The sequence below is a fragment of the Camellia sinensis genome, chromosome 4 (assembly GCF_055761805.1).
Source record: "Camellia sinensis isolate YWXY chromosome 4, ASM5576180v1, whole genome shotgun sequence".
NCBI classification, from domain to species: domain Eukaryota; kingdom Viridiplantae; phylum Streptophyta; class Magnoliopsida; order Ericales; family Theaceae; genus Camellia; species Camellia sinensis.
The window spans coordinates 214,224,854-214,245,877 of record NC_138964.1 but is presented as its reverse complement, the minus strand read 5'-3'; the positions used below and the strand labels follow the sequence as shown (position 1 = coordinate 214,245,877).

Genomic DNA, 21,024 nt, shown 5'->3' with positions numbered 1-21,024 from the left:
ATCTCTCCTCAAATCCCTCAACCAAACACAGCATAAAGGTAATCTTTGTACCATCTAAAATCACTTATTGTTGTTGGGAATGTTAGATTATTGATTATGAATTCGTAAATGAACATTAGTATGTGTTTCTATAAAATGTTTATTTATTTATGCAACATCTATTAAATTAAAGTGGGTTATACTTCAATTTATAAAAACTGTGTTAGAACATCTGCATCAGCCTCAACAAATTTTGAGTCAAATTATAACTCAAAATTCACTTTTGTCATTTTAGCTAGTTACCTTTTTAGTACTCACTACATCAAACTCTCTATTCTAACTCAATCTTATTAAAATATTAATTTCTTATTGTATTTGTTATTCTTTTTTTTTATTATTAAATTGATGAGGTGTCACTCAAAAAATTTTAAAAAAATGCAAAAAAAATAAAATAAAATTGCCATTGACCGGTAAGACTAATTTTGGACATTTTTTCTTTCTGCTACAGGCACTCACGAGACATTCGATAGGATATTCGAGAGGACATCCGGATGGACGACCGATTTAAAAATTTTGGCCCAGTTTTGCTCCAAAAAATATAATAAAAAATCATGTAGCCAATAAACAGTACCTCTTTAAAGTTGTTGAGATATTGTAACAAATTTAATAAAAAGTTAATTTACAAAAAAATTGTTGAGACTGCTGGAAGAAGGATTTCATGATTTACTAATTATATTTTACCTTTTTGTTATTTTGTCTCATCTGATGCGGATGCTCTTCGGTACTTTTATATAAAAAGTTGTTCTAAAAAAATGTAATTAAGTAAAATAAAGGAAAATGAAATTTACTTTTTTATGTGTATTCATTTATCAGGGACCAAAAAAATGCATTATTAAAATTATTGTGAAATCTATATTTTTCACAGTAGATTTTTGAGAGAATATTTATCATAATGAGAAAGTTAAAATCCAAGTGTCACAAAATTCACTAACTAAACATGTAAAAGACAATGAAACAGTTTTTCTACACTTCATTTTTTTTTTTTCTTCTTCTCGACAACTGAAAATAGTCAAAAGTTTTATTTTTAAATGACACATTAATTAGTAAAAAAGATTGTAAGATTTGTTACTCTGTATATCATATATTTTTTTAAAATTTTCATTACAATAGTAATTACATTGGATCATAATTCAAAATTACACCTTTTGTAGTATGATGATTCGAATTTATGGAGAGAAATGTATCATTTGTGATGGTGATTTACATATGAGTAAATGCTAGAAACTTTAACAATTCTATTAAAAATTTTATCAAATATCTCAAATGTCTCACATGAGTATAGGACCCACACAATGTGAGTTCTAGATGAATCCCACAACCGTGTGAGATATTTACTAAAATTTGTTATATAATTTTTTGAATCTCTAACATTTTTGTTTATATTGTACAATATGATTTGGGGTAAAAATTACAAACATTACAAAAACTTCATGAGTTAATGGCACCGCAATCATTTAAGTAGGTTGATACTGTTTAGATAATTCTAAATCAAATCAAATATGGAGGTAGTATTTCACAAGATATAGCTGGGTCAGCAAATTTGGAAAAAATTTATACAAAAGGACATAAAATTCCTTCGATGTTCATCTGGTAATTGAGTATAGAAAGAAAACCAAAATCAAAACAAGTCAATCAAATCAGACCACCATGAAATTTCTTTACCAGTTAAAAAACCAAAAATTCTGACACACTGCAATTAGAGCACAACACAAAGAATTAAAAGTTTGGTGGCAATCAGTCAAAGAGCAATGAGAGAGAGAGACTAAAAGAGCCTAGCTGCAAACGAAACGCGGGCATGAAGAATTTTATTGTGCTTCCAAGACACAAATTTTACGATTCAAAAGAATCAATTCTGTGAATGACACAATCTTTGAGGGAGAAACTGGTACAACTTACTAGCGATAGTAAGGAGGCTGACCTGGAGGTGAAGCACCACCAGGTCCCACATTAGGCTGATGAGAAGCCACAGCATAAGCTGAAGCAGATGGTGCATACGTTTGGCTGCAAAATGTGCCGGGAGCTGAAACAAAGTTTGGTCTGCCCGCCTGCATGTTTGGATCCCATGAGGGCACTTGTCCACCCGGAGCTTGACCTGGCACAGCCCCACCAGCACCAAACTCACTCCCTTGATACATAGGAGCGGGTGGACGATTCTCCCAAGCTGTTGGAGCCTGTTGCATTGCAAGCAAACTTGATTCGGGGATTGTGTAATCTCTACTTTTGTCACTGAATGCCTAGAACAAAGTTAAATTACAATAGTCAAATCCAAGGGAAAAGATTTTTAGGGATTTACTTATAAAAGGGTGAATTACGTGTCAAGAAGCATACATTCAAGGACCAAATCTTTTTTGATCAACAACAGACCCACTTTTTCTTGTAACCAAGTCTTTAAATTTTTTCCTCATAAATTTTGCCTCATGAACATTTTAACTCAAAAGCACATATTTTATACCTTTACATTGAGATCAGTATGACGAGAGTATGATAGATGAAGCTTACAATAGCCACCATCATATATGCAGTGTCCCTCTAAAGCATCCTTGGCGACTGCTGCGGTTGTGACGTCTGGAAAAGTAAGTGATTTATAAATTAGTTACTAGGCTGCACCAAAAAGTAAAGGGAAAAGAAAGAACAAAAGCACGCAAAGACATAGGTGCACTTTAACAACAATCATCAATAAATGTTCGTAAATATCAAAGCACACATCAATAAGCCAAAAGTAGAAAAAAGGAATTTTGGAGAAGGATACTGAATTGGGTACTAGAAGAAAAATGAGTGAGTGAGAGAGAGAGAGAGAGAGAGAGAGAGAGAGAGAGAGAGAGAGAGAGAACCCAAAGCCCATATAGCCAATTTTCAACCTTTTATTGCGGCTTACTGATATTACCCAAAACCCATCCTATATGCAAAAGTACATCCTTTCAAAAGTACAACACTTCCTTGGCAACTATTTGAAATGGTTCCTCACCTTCTAAACATTTTGAGCACCAAAACCCCAAAGTTTTGACCTGGCTCAAAAAAGGTTTTCCCAGTAAATAAGTTCATCCCTAGACCGGGCAAGAAGTTTGTAACCAAATAGAGAAAAAGAATCTTAGGCCGGTCACCAGTGAATTGGCAGTGGAATGTGATTATTCATTACATGCATTTCATATGCCTTGCTTTCTCTATTGAGATTCTAGTATCACATTCAAGAAAGATGGTTAGATATAGGATCTAGTATCTCCTAACTTTTCATAGAGACCAAGAATCATAAAAAATATCATACACAAAGAAAAAGAATAATTTTTTCCATTACATATCTGGGCTAATATTCCAACAGTATCTGATCCCACAAAGGTTGTCAAGGTCAAAAAACCAGAAGTCAGCAACTACCAGGATATTGAATCAGTGGAGTCTAACAGTAAAAGAGGTCTTTCTTTTTAAGGCCTCATTTGGCAACTCTATGTTTTATTAGCATAAAAGCCAAAAAGTCACTAAAAAAACAAAAAGCCAACAAATTGTACAAAAAAGTCAAAGATTCTCTCTTCTCTATACTTTTATACGTTTTTTCGTAAAAAGCCTAAAAGTCATCCCAAACATACTAGTTTTTTTAACCTCATATTTTAGTCAAAAAATTACTAAAATAGCATGTTCCCAAATGAGGCCTAAGTAAAATAGGGGGCACCTACCAGGATATTGAATTAGTGCCTGTGTTCCGCCATTCTTCTCAAATATAGCAATTTTCTGGACAGTACCAAATGCAGAGAACACCTGAAATATAAATCAACAGAATTATAATAATACAGTACACTAGATAAAATATACTTTACATGAGAAAGTCATAAGTACAATCCATCACCGTGTGAAGAACATCCACTGTGACAGCATACTGCATATTTTCAATTGATGCAAGAAGCACAGTACTCTCAGGTTCTTTTTTCTTTCCATCAGGTCCTACAGCAGGCTGCATGTTACCTCTTGTTAGTGTTTGCTTAAATACTGCATAATATAACGAACATCCTAAATGAAAAACCATACCTGAGCAAATCCCTCAATAGCGGTAGGATTAACAGGAAGATATGGGTTTGTATAATCCCTGTAAGATTAAGCAAACAAATTCCGTGTATCAGGTGACCTTTATTGACAACGTCGTAATAGACTAAAGCAACATTAAATCTCAATTGAAAGATTGAAAAGAATAACAATCAGAAAGCAAATTCAAAGATGTAGAAGTTTCAGAAACAGAAACAAAATAGAAGCACAACACTATTGTCCAAGGGAAGAGAAAGAAATTTACATGGATGTGTATACAGGTGAGGATACCAAAAAGTCCGATATGTTGGACTCTGGTAATAGACATGCAAGAAATGATGAAACATGAGAGGGAGAATTACAATTCTCAAATAACTGAGTTATAGAATCAACACAATTGACAACAGAGGAAGGCATTTAAATAAAATTAGGCAAGAATAGATTGGGACATAGCAAACCCATGATGGAGAGGCATTAAGACAAAAAAAAAAAAAAAAAAAGACTTTATATATTACATTTGGACACTTCCCAGGGAAGAGATGGCATTGTCTGCTTTTCTCAAACCCAAAGACTCAAACATCTGTAACATCCTGTCCTACATTGGTTAGGTAGGAAAAGTTTCTGTGCTATATAAGTGAGTTCACATCCTCTCAAAAGTAAGCGGACAATATCATTACGACTCAGGATGGAGATGTTACAATTGGTATCCAAGCAGGACCTACCTTGCAGTGTGTGGGTCACACATGGTGGAAGCCGCCTCTAGAGTATGTACAAGCCACCACTTGACTCCCATGAGCAGGAGCAAAATGTTGTGCAAAGTTAAATGCATCATCACACACCACACAAGGACGTGTGGTTCTGACTTCTGAAAACTTATTAGGCTATATAAATGAGTTCACATCTCTTCCTAATAACAGCGAGTTTTAAAGTCACAAGGGTAGCCCAAATCAAACAATATCGTTTCAATTCAGGATGGGAGACATTACACCATCTGTCTTACAAAAGAAGCTCAATTGGTTTAGAGATTGGTGATTTACATCTCCGTGTCAAAGTTGGGTTGGAGGAGGACTGCTTGAACCACACAGTAGGTGGGAAACGAATGGGTCCCCAAAGAGAACAATGGTGGAACAAGTCAACAGAGGTGGTGGCAATGTTGATTTCCAGCTTCATTTGTCTTGTATTTTTTCTACTAATGCATCAATTATTTTCTTGATTTGTTAGAGACTCTTGAATTTCAATATTTTTAGAATTCTTTTGGTTACTAAAAAAACAGAGGAAATAGAAAAAAAAAAAAAAAAAGAAAGAAAAAAAAATACAAATAAAGTGTTCTACATTTGCAATTTTATTGTTTCAGGTTGATTGAAGAGGAAATTTTACTTTGTGAAAGGATGTTTGTCTTCAAGGTCACTAAACAATTTTTTTATTTGCAATTTTTTTTTTTTTTTATATGAGGCAGGGAAGGGTATACCCCCCTGACTCATACCCAACCTGTTGCCATCCCTGAATACAGGCTGCAGATAAGATGTATGTTTAAAAAGACACATGAACAACACAAACTAAAAAACAAGAACAAAAGACAAAAAGTGCAACTGAAACTTGGTGTCATTGACAGTGGAGGTCCAACATGATTGTAAAGCATCTGCAGTAAGATATGACGAGGGTATTTGCCATTTACGAATAACTGAATAAACAAGACAAAAGGTGAGATGTGTTCGTTCAATGCATTTACTAGATATAAACTAATGAGATCCAAAAAATTTCAACTACAGTGAAATTACAGGAACACATTAAACAACTACAATAAGATTAAGAAAATTACTAAGAGGCCATGAAAAACACATCTGTGTTCTAGCTGCCGAGCTTCACTAACCCCTAGTTAACAAAAACCACATGCATCAATTAGCAAGACCTCAATCACCAAAAATCATAATCATAGAAGTATAATGATGAAAGAGCAAGCATTGAATATAGCCAAATACAGAATAAAGAAACATCAAATTAATGGCCAGCTGGATTCATTATTACCTGCTTCGATGAGATTGGAACTTAATATTCAAGTCTGTGTGCGCCGAATATGAGATGCGCAAGTGGCATGAACCAACATGGTCTGGAAGCAAGTACCTGAAATTTGTTACATACCAACCAGAAATCCACCATAGTGAGAACTTCCACAATTCTAAACTTAGCAATATCGTAAAAAAGCGGGGAAAGCAATTAAGATGGATACGAATAAAAGATAGCATGCCTAGGTATGCTTCTTCCATCTAATGCATCTCTTGCTGCAGCTGCAGTCTCAGCATCACTGAATTGGATCAATGCCTTCAAACATGCAAAGCTAGGTGGCAAATTTAGAAAAGTACAGAAAGACCAATGCAGATACCAAAAAAATACAAGAAAAAAAAAAAGAGAGAGAGGGAGAGAGAGAGAGAGAGAAGAAGAAGAAGGCGATTTTCGACATCACACCTGAAAACCTGCAGCCTTCTCAAAAGTTGCAATCTTGTGGACAAAGCCAAAAGCTGAGAACACCTGAGGTAAGTTTCAATAAGATTTAAGCATGCCACTAAAAAGAGAAGGGTAGGAAGAACAAAATGGATCACCATCAAAAAACCATCCTACTATCAATACAATTGGAGGAGAAAATATCAACACATCAGATAAGTGCAGAATGACACCTGTATATGAAAGCATGAAGATAGATCTTAGAAAGGAGTATGACGCACATGATAATATATTCCACAGTGTCTCCAACAAAGGATCTAAATAAGAACCATCATCATCTGTGATTCAACTGATTTCAATCACAATTGTATTGGAAATGAACCAAAAAACAAAACAAAACAAAACAAAACAAACGAAGAAGAAGACAGTGTGAAAGTGATCAATGAACAGTGCAACCGACTTAGATTGACATTACAACTTATTTAAGCATGGCATCAACAATTTTTTAGAAAAATATAAAATAACACACTATGATAATTGTCCCCACAAATGTTATGGAAATTAGAGAAAAAGAAGATCATCAAAATAAACGAGATAAGTTTCCAATGCAGTAGAGAAAAGTGGATTTTCAGGTGAGATGGCACTGGATTATGAATATCCATGCAGACTCTTGTAACAGCTAATTGTAAGCTGATATACACAGTAAATATTAGGTATTATTACATCTGCTTAACAGTAGAAAACATAAAAGAAAAAAGATATTCCCGAAACTCAGACCAACCTACTATACAACTTAGATCAGATAGACAATACAAGGCTCTGTAACACCTGATAAGAATCAATCAAACAAGGTAATAACTTATGGCCAAAAGACACTTACCAAATGAATAACATCGATGCTGACATCACCGGCTTCTACTCCCTCGATGGTTACCAGCAGAACATTTCCCGGAACATCTCCTGGACCTTTGTTGTTCACAATTTCGTGTCTATTAGAATATTGAATATACACAGTTTTCCCACGAACCTGCGCAGGCTCTGAAGATGAAGCATAATATGTAACCATATTAATGGCCTGATTTAGGTCTGTCTGCAATTAAAAAAAAAAAAAAAGAGTCAAATATTGCTTTTGTCAACGTGGAGCCTCTTCCCAATAAAAAGGACAAAGGCTAGGAAAAAAATAAATCCACAGGCTTTAAATCAAACAAATAAAACTTTACATTGAAAAACATTTAGCAACCCATGGGAAGTTCAGTCACACACTAACCAGTTTATATTATCCACATGAAAGTCCAATATGATGAACAATCATGGTTTTGAAAACCAGCCATTCTCATAATGTAATCCGTTAATCATAATGTAATGTCATTACACAATGTTATGTCTGAGTTTCGATATTGAGACTGGGCCAGTTTGGTGCAACTTTTCTCAAGCTAAAAGTTGATAATCAGAAACGAAAACTAAAAACACCCCTCCCTTAGCTTCCATATAATTATCTTCTTTCAACTTATTTAAAGCTATTTCTGTCCCATAAGACAATAAGTTAAAGTTGCACCAAACACTCTAATACAGATCAAACAAGCTGCCCTAAACAGGGCCCCTTGTTAGATCCAAAAATCAAGTTCTATCAGCCGTTATGAACTATTATGTCCCCGAATTGGCCATTAGATTAGACCCAGCCGCACACCAATTTCAACACTTGAATTTGAAAGCTACCTTACAACACTTCTAGACCTCAACTTTCACCTATAGCTCACTCAAAACTACAAAACTTTATTTATAAGCCATAGTTATTCTTTCAAATATCAAATTAGCAAAAGATGGTGTTCCACTTGAAAAGTTTGATAACTTCAATTTTGCATCTCTTCATAGAAGGGCCACACTGCACATTTAGTTGTACAAACCTTCTTAAGAGCTAATTCAACCGCATTATCAACATACTTATTATATGTGTTTTTATTAAATCTCTCTCAATTTCGATTGTGGTCCTAACCGTGAGTGTAATTTAGAGGTCAAATGATAGAAAGTATTTTCTACTGTCCTTTTCTTTCTCCTTTTGTGATAATTTCCAACGGGTAGACATTGATTTAGAAACCAATACAAGTAGCATTTGCATTACAAATAATGTCTTTAATGCTGTGTTTGCTTCATGAATTTGGGTAGGGGTTTGGAAAAAGTATGTGAAAGGTGTGTGAATATATTTCATTCACATTTCAACTATCTTTTCTTCCCTTTCCCTTTCCAAATCCCTCACCAAATTCTTGAACCAGACACAGCGTAAGTGTCTAAAAATAAACCGAAATCTTTGAACTTGGTAAATTGGGTGCTAAAGCATGAACACGGGGTTAGTTTAGGAGTTCACTAGCAAAAAGAAAAGTCCACAACTTCAACAAAATAACACCATGACCACAAGCATTACCGAGACCAATACAATGGCTCAACCAACAGAACTAACATGTTCATGATAAGTTTTGGACAAGCAAATCAAAACCTTGATGAAATACAATAGGAGATCGTCCGAGTTATATATGAAAATATCCTTAATATTCTCAACACTTGAGCATGCACCACTAAAATATCATTAAAATGTGTCGTATCCCATGAATATTCTTTCCATTCTACGCCCACCCACTGCTTAAAAACACAATAATTTTTTTTCCCCAATTGTAATTGATAATGATAACTCAAAATGATCTTAAGCTAAGACTTGTAGCTCAACATATCTATAACCATAGTTGCATACATATAAGAGCATTCACCAAACGAATTACTAGGAATAACAAGAAACTCATAGAATGAATGAATGAACGATAATACCAAACGCAACCCAAGACCAAATCTAATATCAATTCAGATCGAAACGCAAAAAATGAAGGATAATACAAAAACCCTAATTCAGCAAATTGAAATCAAAGAAAGGGGAAATACTGACGAATTCAACAAAGGCCTGATTGCGATTGGCGCCAACATTGCACTTGGTGTTGACGATCTTGCCGAAGGGTTTGCAGAGCTCGATAAGCTCTTCTTCGATACACTCCCATGGAAGATTGCGAAGGTGGAGGACCTTCGATGGCGTCTGGGTGTATCGGAATTGAGGCTGCCCAGACGTCGACATTGGCCGAATTAGGGTTTTGGATAGTTGGATTTATTTAGGTCAGACGAATCGATGCGATGAAGGTAACTAGAGACTTTGAAACGGACCGCCGGAGATGTTTGCAGCGGTTGCTTGATTATTATCTTATCTGGAAAAAATAAACTACTACTAAAGTTTTTTGTTTTTTTTTTGGGAGGAGCTTGCCTATGGTTCAAGAACCGACTGGACGGCACTGTTCGGCGCGTAGGGGCTTATTACGGATCTGTTTTGATAATTTAAATTGGTCAATGTATAGAGTTTATTGAGAATTATATATTTTTAAACAATCAAATATCGATAGTTATCTCATCAGATCAATTTTTGTCAACTGTTAATTTGTTTATTGTTCTCTTTTTTTATACAAAATTGATTTAATCACATAACTATTGATATCCGATTAATGTGATTTTTTATAGACATATAATACACGACGAATTCTACATATTAAACGGTTCAAATTATCAAAATGAAATCCGTTATAAACTCTCATAAATCGAATAATATCATTCAATTCGATCTCAGACGACTCTTTTTTTTTTTTTTTTTTTTTTTTTGGTATCTGTCTATATCTCATTCAATATATATATTTTAAATCAATATTCAAAATCTTTAAAACACCACTCATAAATTTTTTTAGTTTTAATTGACTTATTTTAAGACAAATAAAAAATTGAGATCAATTTAAAAATAATATATTAACCTATCCTTTTTTCCTAAATAAAATAAAGTTTTTTTTATAAAAAAAAAAATTGCATGGAAGTGAGCATTTTTGTTTGGTTTTTTTTTTTTTTTTTTCCGTTTTGTTTCCCATCATATATTGAATGTGACCTACCACTGATGATAATTTTGGTGTTATTATACCATTAGAAAATTGTTTAGGAAAATGAGCATTATTTTTTAAAATTATTAATAAATAAGAAATACGGTTAAAATTATTTAAGATAATATTTCTTATTCATTATTTTTAAAACAAATATGATATAATATGTGTAATTAACTTAAATTTTTACATAAATAATTTATTCAATAAATTTCACAAACAAATCATTTAAATTATTAAGGTGAACACAAAATGAGCCCACAACACGTGAATTTAGGTCTCTCCAATTAAGCCCAATAGAGAAGTCAAATCTTTTTTAATATTGTTGTTAATACGTAGCTGTTGGCATTGAGCCAAGCGCCCATGAAAATCATGCCCATGCCTGTCCATGGACTAAGCCTAACGAGTTTTTATTTTTTATTTTTTTTGCAGGTTAGACTTGGGCTGGGCTTGAACCTATATTTTCGGCTTGTGCCCGACCTAGGCTGTATCAGATGGGCTTGGGCTGTGGGCTGTGGGCTGTGGGCTGTGGGATTATGGGCCTATAAATTTGGACTTTTTATTTTTAAATATACTCCTTTGAGGTCATGCAAATTCTTCATCCCCACGTAGGCTATAGCTGGTACTGGAGTACGCAAAACATTCTCTATTACATGTGTCAAGAGTATGAAAGCACAAAGTGGGGTTGGTTGATCAGATCTAGCAACCATACCAACTCAATTTTCGCACGTCCATGTCCTTAAAATTTGGGTGCCCCTCAGACATATATCAACCACCCCATTTTGCCCAAAATAGAATGCTACAAGGTAGGCAAATGACTTCATCAAGGAATGTCATGAGACCGTACTAATTTGGTAAAGATTATTATTTTCCAATTCAGCCCAAGGTTTTGGTGGAGTTGGAACATGTAGAGAATCATATGCTTTGTAGACAATATTGTCCACATGATAGAGCAAGTAAGGGCAGGTAATACTTGATAAAATAACCTCTAAAGTTCAAGCTTTAGTCAGTGCATCATGTACTTGCCCACATGATGCTTGATTTGGGGCCTTGATTAGATTAGTGGGCTCCCATGCCACCAAAGACTATTAAACCTAACATGCAACTAAAAAACTTTAGAAAAAGTTACGAGAATATTTAGAAAAATATAGTGTATTGTATATCTTCAAATTATATATATCAAAATTGTGTGACTGTGACGTTTTGAAAATAACAAATTACTTTGATGCGTCTCTTTGATTTAAAATGAAATGAGACAAATCTATCATATTATTCTGTATAGATTTTTTGAGTATATATATAATTACTCAATAAGTATGATATGATTCATGTCCAAAATGATTTAGCTACACATTTTATTTTTCAAGACACTTTAATTTCTAGGTATAGTGTTATATAAGTTACATACAAAATAAATCTAGAAAAATACTTTAATTTCAGATATAATATATGAGAGTTACATCCAGAGTAAATCTAGGCACATTTTATTTTTTGAGTGTGTAGCATTGGTGCTACATGTAGATCGCTTCTCTTTGCTTTGCCTTGATAACATACCTATAAAAGAACCCGCTTAGTGGTGGAAGGAAAGGAGTTAGACCCTGGCATGAACTGTAAACTTAAACATCTTAAGTTTAACTCTCACTAGTATCTCTTAAGTTCAATTGATACTTTTAATTTGCAAGTGATTATAGGAATTCAAGATTATATAATATTATGGATCATAAAAAAAATATCATGAAATGCATCATGAAAATTTTTCATCCTTTTATTAATGTGTGGTGTTTTATTGTATGCGTAATGTAAAGGTGAAGAATCTTTCATGATCGTCTTCATGATATTTTTTTCATGATCCCTAGCATTACTCTTCGAGATTTACTTTGTAAGGATTGTTTGGGAAGGTTCATTGTCATAAAAAAATAATGATGATAATAAATAAAATAAAGCAAAACAAAAAAACATGCCTATAAATTCACTTACCACTCTATCAAGCACAGACAGCTCTAGCATGCTCTAATACATTTTGTTGCAAACCCTAAAATTCCCCTAGTTGTTTTCTTGAAGTTGAAGATGATGAAGTCAGGTGCTCTTGAGCTTGGTGAGGCCTCTAAGGGTTCCACCACTCCAAATACTGGGGTGAACAGAGGTGTCTCCATAGTAGACTTCATTCTAAGACTCATCGCCATTTTTGCCACCATAGGAAGCGCAATCGCCATGGGAACAACAGATGAAACGCTTCCTTTCTTCACTCGGTTCATTCGGTTTAGGGCTCAGTACGATGACCTTCCGACATTCACGTGAGTACTACTGTCACTTGTGTTTTGCCAAATATTTCTGATAGTTTTTTAAGGGAATTACTAGGTTTTATATTTGAATAATGCTTGGGACCCGCTTTTGGAGGTCACCCCCTCACCCCCTTGCCATGTGGCAGGGGGTGATTGGAGGAGCAGGAAAAAAAAGAAAAAGAAAAAGAAAAGGTAACCAATGAGAGAGAGAGAGGGAGTCAAAGGGGGTGGGGGGAAAAGGGGGATGAATGATGAAAAAGATAGTATATGCTAAAAAACCTCTCCTCTCAATGTGTGTTTGGAATAGGTTTTTTGTGATTGCGAATTCGATAGTGAGTGCATACTTGGTTCTATCTCTGGCACTGTCCATCTTCCACATCATGAGGAGTGCTGCACAAGGCACTAGGATAGTCTTGATCTTCTTTGACTCGGTATTTTTCAATTGCATCATTGTGCTTAAATTTCTCGTATTTCAAAATTTCAGTCATATTATGTGATTGAGAATGTATTGAAATAAAATAATAATTAGAAAAAACAAATATTTTGAAGTCAACATCCATGCCACCGGCATCCATTTTGAAAAATGCAAGTTTTCTTAGACCAACCCCAAACCCGACTTGCCTATGTATGTATATGTTATAAATCACACTTATATTTTTATATGAGCGGCAATATATAAACAAATATTTATTTAAGATTTTTATACATAATAATGATATGATTCAATTATAATCTTTAACTTTAAAATAAGACACCTATATATAAAGATCACTTACATTTACAATAATATTTTTTTTTATCGACAAAATAAAGATTCATTGATGCAAAAAAAAGTGTAAGATGTACAAACTGTTAGGGAAAATCGATGTGATTCCCCACAAGTAAATCAATCAATGGAAATAAATACTAATGCGAAAAAATTAAATCAAAGCAACACAAGAATTTTTACGTGGTTCCCTCAATGTGAGGTACGTCCACGGGATCGAAATCCGATTCCACTATCAACCAAATAAGTTCCAAACGATTACAAACGAGACACTAATGGTCTCACAAAACCACCCTTAGATGAATTTCAAATAATCACAAATAAACAAGAGGAAAGACCTCACCAAATAGATGAACCAAAATCTTTAGAATCAAAGTTGTAGAAGACCCAAAATAACGACCCAAATCAACTTCACCAAAGCATCCAAACAACGATGCACGATATTAATTTGCTGCTGCTCCACAAATCCCAAAGCCAAAAACTAATTGTTTTACTATAGTATAGCAAACCGCAGCACTATTCCACCAATTCCAAAAGGCACGAACTGATTAATCAAATTATAGCGGTCGTACTCCCTCTTTTTTTCTTGGGAAAAACAATATCAATAATTATATATTGTGAATCTAGCCGATCAAAAAAATATATTGTGAATCTAGAGTTTTGTAATCAAACCCTAATTATTTCTAAATTGGATTGGGTTTCCTTAAATATAATATATAAAAATATATTATACCTAAATCAAGTCAAATTAAAACTCTTTAACAAACCAATTGGGTCCCACACTCCAATAAGGAGGTATACCCAACAATTCTCCCCCTACCGACTTAGGTGGAGACATCAACCATACCCGCCAAAGTTCGACACTTTAGATGTTTGTCCCTCGACAAAGTCTTTGTCAACATATCTGAAATATTATCATCTGTGTGACCTTTTTCAAGTTGTAACAATTTCGAATCTAACACATCACGAATCCAATGGTATCTCACATCAATGTGTTTCAATCTCGAATGAAAAGTAGAATTTTTGCTCAAGTGAATAGCACTTTGACTATCACAATAAAGCACATACTTTTCTTGCTTTAAACCTAACTCTTGCAAAAATTTCTTCAACCATAACTCTTCTTTGCAAGCTTCTGTAATAGCAATAAATTCAGCTTCGGTAGTTGAGAGAGCAACACATTTTTGTAATTTAGATTGCCATGCCACAGCTCCCCCTACAAAAGTCATCAAATACCCCGAAGTAGATTTCCTAGAATCAATATCATCGGCCATGTCAGAATCTGTGAACCCATCAAGCATCGGCTTACCATCCCCAAAGCACAAACACACCTTCGAAGTCCCTCGAAGATACCTTAAAATCCATTTTACCGCTGCCTAATGTTCTTTACCCGGATTAGAGAGAAAACGACTCATCACACCAACGGCGTGAGCAACATCCGGCCTTGTACAAACCATGGCGTACATCAAAGAACCAACTGTTGAAGCATAAGGAACTTTCAGCATCTCTTCTTTGTCTTTCTCACTTGTAGGACATTGATTCGAACTAAGCTTGAAGTGACCCGCAAGTGGACAACCAACCGGCTTCTCTTTATCCATATTGAACCTCTCAAGAACTTTCTCAATGTAGCTTTCTTGAGACAACTAAATTAGCCCCTCTTTGCGATCACGAACAATTTTCATACCAAGAATTTGCTTTGCCAGTCCCAAATCTTTCATAGCAAAAGACTTGCTCAACTCCAATTTTAACCTGTTTATCATGGTAGAATCTTGACCCACAATTAACATGTCATCAACATAAAGCAAAAGAATAATAAATTTACCATCCGGAAAATTTTTCATAAACACACAATGGTCCGAAGTGGTTTTAGAAAAACAAATATTCATCATAAAAGAGTCAATTTTTTTGTACCATTGCCGCGGGGCTTGCTTGAGACCATACAAACTTTTCTTCAATTTGCAAACAAATTTCTCTTTCCCTTTCTCTACAAAACCTTCCGGTTGCTCCATGTAAATTTCTTCTTCAAGGTCACCATGAAGAAATGCGGTCTTCACATCAAGTTGCTCAACTTCAAGGTTCATACTTGCAGCCATGCCAAGTACAACCCGAATAGAAGACATCTTTACAACCGGCGAGAAAATCTCGTCAAAGTCTATGCCTTTCTTTTGCCCAAAGCCTTTCACAACAAGACGTGCCTTGTACCTCAGATTCTTGCCATCATTCTTCAATTTGAAGACCCACTTATTTTTCAGAATTTTCCTCCCCTTAGGCAACTTCACTAAGTCATAGGTGTGATTTTCAAGTAAGGAGTTCATCTCCTCTTCCATAGCCTTTTTCCAATCACCTTTCTTTGCATGCTCAATTGCTTCTTGATAGCTCTCCGGCTCCCCTTGATCAGAAATCAACACAAATTCATTGGGAGGATACTTTCTTGAAGGTTGTCGGTCCCTTGTAGATTTTCTTAACTCAAGTTGTGGTGGTGGTTCTTGAGTTGGATGCTCTTCCTCAATTTCTGGCTCAACTTCATTAGGATTAGTATCATCCTCTACATCTTCAATAGGTGGCTGTACATCTCCCCCATTTTCATCATGAACAGAAGATGAAGGAGATGGATCTATGTCAATGAGATCACTAGTTTTTGGCTCCAGTTGATCACATTTGCCAAAGTCTTCAATTGTTTGGTCTTCAAGAAACACAACATCACGGCTTCGAATAACTTTCTTGTCGACCGGATCCCACAATCTATACCCGAATTCATCACGCCCATAGCCAAGAAAAATGCATTGTCTTAACTTACTATCAAGCTTGGACCTCTCATCCTTTGGAATGTGAACAAAAGCTCGGCAACCAAACACTCTCAAGTGCTCATAAGACACATCTTTGCCGGTCCAAACTCTTTCTGGAACATCACCATTCAAAGGATAGGAAGGAGACAAATTGATTATGTCAACCGCTGTCTTCAATGCCTCACCCCAAAAGGATCTTGGCAATTTAGCTTGTGAAAGCAAACACCGTGTTCTTTCCACAATGGTGCGGTTCGTCCTCTCGGCAACGCCATTTTGTTGAGGAGTCTTCTTAACTGTCTTTTCGTGCCGAATACCTTGGCTGCGACAATACTCATCAAATGGCCCAATGTATTCACCACCATTGTCTGATCGGATGCACTTCAATTTCTGCCATGTTTCTCTTTCAACCATGGCCTGAAAATACTTAAATACTTCTAGAACTTGATCTTTAGTTTTTAGTAGAAAAGCCCAAACTTTCCTTGAATAATCATCAATGAAAGTAACAAAATAAAGTGCACCACCATGTGTTCTAACTTTTAAAGGACCACAAACATCCGAGTGAATCAACTCCAAAACATTTTCTTTTCTAGAAGCAACATTTTTATGAAAAGAAACGCTATGTTGTTTACCCGCCAAACAATGAACACAAGTTTTAAGATGTGTACCTTTCAAACCGGGTAGGAGCTCTTTCTTGAACAAAACTTGCAGCCCTTTTTCACTCATGTGGCCAAACCGCTTGTGCCACAATTCGGTAGAAGTATCATCTTGAAGTGCATTAGCAACACCTTTACAAATTTTTCCTTGCATCGAATAAAGTGTATGAGTCTTCTTACACTTAGCCACCACCAAAGAACCCTTTGTGAGCTTCTATATTCCATCACCAAATTTGTTGTTGAAGCCTTCATCATCTAGCTTGCCGGTAGAGATCAAATTGAGGCGAATGTCGGGAACATGCCTCATATCTTTAAGCAACAACTTGCAGCCCAAATTTGTTTCCAAGCAAACATCACCCATACCAATAATCTTGGACAAACCTTCATTACCCATTCGAACAGAACCATAATCTCCTTCGGTGTAGGTAGTGAAGAAATCAACTCGAGAAGTCACATGAAAAGAAGCACCAGAATCAATCACCCAATTGCTCTCTTGGCCCACAAAATTGATGCAATCATCTTCACAAACGACCATGAGATCACCATTGGTAGTAACTGCCGTTGTGTCTTCTTGCTTCTTGTCCACACTTTTGTCACGCATTTTCTCCTTATTCTTGAGCTTTCGGCATTCTCGCTTCATGTGCCCTTTCTCATGGCAATAATGGCACTCAATGTTTTTCTTTGAAAAATAACCATCTTTCGATTGGTTACGGCTTTAATCACGACCATGAGGAGTCTTACTCCTCCCCTTTGTTTTGCTTCGGCCTCTTACAACGAATGTTTCCGAATGAGAGGAACCCGCTGATTTTCTTCTAGCTTCTCCATTCAACAGGCTACTAGTGACTTGGCCCATTGTGACAACTCCATCGGGCGCTGAATTACTGACGGTCACAACCAAAGTCTCCCAACTTTCGGGCAAAGAACTAAGTAGCATCAAAGCCTGCAACTCATCATCAAAAACAATTTTCATAGAAGCAAGTTGGTTAACAATACTCTTTATTTCATTCAGATGTTCCGGAATAGGGCTGCCCTCTTTATATTTTAAATTAACCAACTTACGAAACAGAAAGGCTTTATTTGTGGCTGATTTCCTATCATAAAGGCTCTCTAATTTTTTCTATAAATCATGTGCTGAAGTTTCAGTAGCAACATGATAAAACACACTGTCATCAATCCATTGACGGATAACACCAACGGCTTTTCGATTAAGCCTATTACATTCATCATCTTTCATACCCTTGGGTTTGCCAGAATCACCCTTAATGGGTCCATACAAATCTGTACAAAATAATAGGTCCTCCATTTTAGTTTTCCAAGTTACCCAATTGCTTCCATTGAAGCTAGACATACGACCCACATTCCCCTCCATTGATTTACACAAATATATAAACCCAAATAGACCGTAAGCTCTGATATCAGTTGTTAGGGAAAATCGATGTGATTCTCCACAAGTAAATCAATCAATGGGAATAAAAACTAATGCGGAAAAATTAAATCAAAACAACACAAGAATTTTTACATGGTTCCCTCAATGTGAGGTACGTCCACGGGATCGAAATCCGATTCCACTATCAACCAAATAAGTTCCAAATGATTACAAACGAGACACTAATGGTCTCACAAAACCACCCTTAGGTGAATTCCAAATAATCACAAATAAACAAGAGGAAAGACCTCACCAAATAGATAAACTAAAATCTTCAGAATCAAAGTTGTAGAAGATCCAAAATAACGACCCAAATCAACTTCACAAAAGCATCCGAACAAAGATGCACGATATTAATTTGCTGCTGCTCCACAAATCCCAAAGCCAAAAACTAATTGTTTTTTACTATAGTATAGCAAACCGCAGCACTGTTCCACCAATTCCAAAAGGCACGAACTGATTAATCAAATTATAGCAGCTGTACTCCCTCTTTTTTTCTTGGGAAAAATAATATCAATAATTATATAATGGGAATGTAGAGTTTTGTAATCAAATCCTGATTGTTTCTAAATTAGATTGGATTTTCTTAAATATAATATATAAAAATATATTATACCTAAATCAAGTCAAATTAAAACTCTTTAACAAACCAATTGGGTCCCACACTCCAATAAGGAGGTATACCCAACAATACAAACAAATTACATCAAGAAAATACAAAAGGTCAAGACAGAAAGTATCATACATTTACAATACTATCACAGTCACATAATTTTTATAATTTTTTTTATACAAATTTTATATATGAATAGAATTTTCCTTTATAAAATAATAAATAATTGCACCTAAAATAACCCCCAACTCGTCACAACAAAAAAAATATGAATTTACAACAAACACAAGCAAAAACATATTCTGAAAGTTTTGCTCTTTTTTTTTTTTTTTTTTTGTCCTTTGGTAAGAGATATTTCGTAAACAAGAGAAAGAAAAGATTGCGTTATAGTAAGTCAAATTATTCTTTTTAAGTTACTTAGCGAAGAACACACTAGATTAAAATCAATTACTATTATTTTATTTTATTTTATTTTTGTTAATATTAATTGTGAAGGCAATGTTGGCTCTCTTGACTGCGGGAGCTTCAGCTGCAGCAGCGATCGTGTACCTCGCCCACAAGGGAAACACAAGGGTGAACTGGTTTGCGATCTGCCAACAATTCAACTCCTTCTGCAAGCGAACCTCTGGATCTTTGATCGGTTCATTCGGAGGAATTGTGGTGTTTATCATGTTGATCTTGTTGTCTTCTGTAGCTCTTTCTCGACGTTGATCATCATGTCGTCGCCATCGTCTTCTTCTTCTGTGCAATGTTCATGCATATGGAATAGACCGTATCGTAGTAGCTCGTTACACTATTGGTTTGTGTATTTTTACGTGTGATGTGAGTTTGATTGTGTGAGAGTCATGCATTATTGTTATTATTATTTTCTTTCTTTTCTTTTTTTTGTATCCTTTGTCGCTGTTGTATGTAATGGCTTTACTCTCAATCAATGTAGTGATTGTTTGAAATTAATTTTTTAGTGAATATTTTATTTTGTTCTGTCTTTAATGAATTTTTTTATTAAAAAAATAATAAATAAAAAACTCTACACTTTTGACACATGGTAAATAAACTATAACATTTCATTGGTCGGACATATGAGTACATAATCTTCCAAACCTACACTACAAGAATTTACACATTTTGCGACCACTTTTGCCGACCAAAAAAATTTTTGTCGCAAAAAAATGACATTTGGCGACCAAATTTTAATTAGTCGCAAATGATCATTATTTTTGGCGACCAAATATTTTTGGTCGCAGAAGGTTATATTTTGGCGACCAAAAAATATGTTGGTTGCAAAAAGTGGTATACTTTTGCCGACCAACTACAAATTTGGTCGCGAAAGGTCACATATTTTTTGGCGATCAAAAATTTGGTCGCGAAAACCTTATTTTCAGCAACCAAAAAAAATTAGTCGCCAAATTAGTACTTTTAGCGACTAATATTTTAGTCGCCGTTGATTAAGATTTGGCAACTAAAAAAATTTGTCGGCGAAAGAACCTGTTTTTGCGACTAATTTGACGTTTGGTCGCCAAACGTTTGGGGGGAAATTTGATTTTCAGTGGGGGCGGGATTTGAATTTTCTTTCTCTCCTTCGGTGCCCACTCTCTCTACCAAGCCTCACTACCAAGTCTCAGCCTTTCTTTCTCTCTTTCTCTCTACCTAAGAATCCTCCTCCACATCTTCTCTTTCTCTCTCTCAAAAAACCCCCATATTTAGTTTTGTATGGCAGTTCGCTTGCTAGCATACGAGGTAGCTGACCTCTGCCTAGGCAAGCCGCCTCTCAAATCTCTCTCATGGTCGATGTCATTTGCTACCTCTGCAAAGACGAAAACCTCTCTTCTCCTTCCTCTGCTCTCAAATCCCCTGTTTCTGTCTTGCTCCCCAAACTTCCTGGTCTTGTCAGGCACTTCGAACCCTCTTGCAGGTATGGCTCTCTTTCTCTTTCTCTTCCTCTTTCTCCACTTCCCTGTTCTTCCCCATCATCTATCTACAAAGGAATACATGATTTAGGGCAATCCATTTGCAAAAAATGGGTTTGTGTACTGAAATTGTTCATCGGGAAATTGATGATAGG

The 21,024-nt window shown here is 35.3% G+C and overlaps 2 protein-coding genes across 3 annotated transcripts; one reads left to right on the top strand and one right to left on the bottom strand.

Moving 5' to 3' along the window:
- Window positions 1–1,667: 1,667 nt before the first annotated feature.
- On the bottom strand, window positions 1,668–9,862 carry LOC114269096 (polypyrimidine tract-binding protein homolog 1). Of its 2 annotated transcripts, none has more exons than XM_028210367.2 (10): window positions 9,419–9,862; window positions 7,367–7,576; window positions 6,511–6,573; window positions 6,293–6,366; window positions 6,073–6,168; window positions 4,054–4,111; window positions 3,875–3,979; window positions 3,705–3,786; window positions 2,492–2,604; window positions 1,668–2,273 (listed from the first exon to the last, which is right to left on the bottom strand). In XM_028210367.2, the coding sequence occupies exons 1-10, from the start codon at window positions 9,599–9,601 to the stop codon at window positions 1,935–1,937; spliced, it is 1,323 nt and encodes a 440-aa protein (XP_028066168.2). In that variant the 5' UTR covers window positions 9,602–9,862; the 3' UTR covers window positions 1,668–1,934. The 2 variants fall into 2 exon arrangements, with proteins under 2 accessions (XP_028066168.2, XP_082723648.1); XM_082867522.1 differs by having other exon boundaries at window positions 2,539–2,604; window positions 9,419–9,805.
- A 2,569-nt stretch (window positions 9,863–12,431) lies between these two features.
- CASP5 (casparian strip membrane protein 3) lies at window positions 12,432–19,912 on the top strand. Its single transcript, XM_082867521.1, has 3 exons — window positions 12,432–12,733; window positions 13,029–13,152; window positions 19,458–19,912. The coding sequence occupies exons 1-3, from the start codon at window positions 12,507–12,509 to the stop codon at window positions 19,671–19,673; spliced, it is 567 nt and encodes a 188-aa protein (XP_082723647.1). The 5' UTR covers window positions 12,432–12,506; the 3' UTR covers window positions 19,674–19,912.
- The last annotated feature ends 1,112 nt before the right edge of the window (window positions 19,913–21,024 follow it).

Bases quoted from the DNA above. Each gene is read 5' to 3' on its own strand.
- LOC114269096 (XM_028210367.2), bottom strand. From the start codon at position 9,601: ATGTCGACGTCTGGGCAGCCTCAATTCCGATACACCCAGACGCCATCG. The intron at 4,112-6,072 runs GTAATAATGAAT...TTAATCTTACAG, and splicing joins TTCCAATCTCATCGAAGCAG to GGATTATACAAACCCATATC. The intron at 2,605-3,704 runs GTAGGTGCCCCC...TTACTTTTCCAG, and splicing joins GGCACTAATTCAATATCCTG to ACGTCACAACCGCAGCAGTC.
- CASP5 (XM_082867521.1), top strand. From the start codon at position 12,507: ATGATGAAGTCAGGTGCTCTTGAGCTTGGTGAGGCCTCTAAGGGTTCC. The intron at 12,734-13,028 runs GTGAGTACTACT...TGTTTGGAATAG, and splicing joins GATGACCTTCCGACATTCAC to GTTTTTTGTGATTGCGAATT. The intron at 13,153-19,457 runs GTATTTTTCAAT...TTAATTGTGAAG, and splicing joins TCTTGATCTTCTTTGACTCG to GCAATGTTGGCTCTCTTGAC.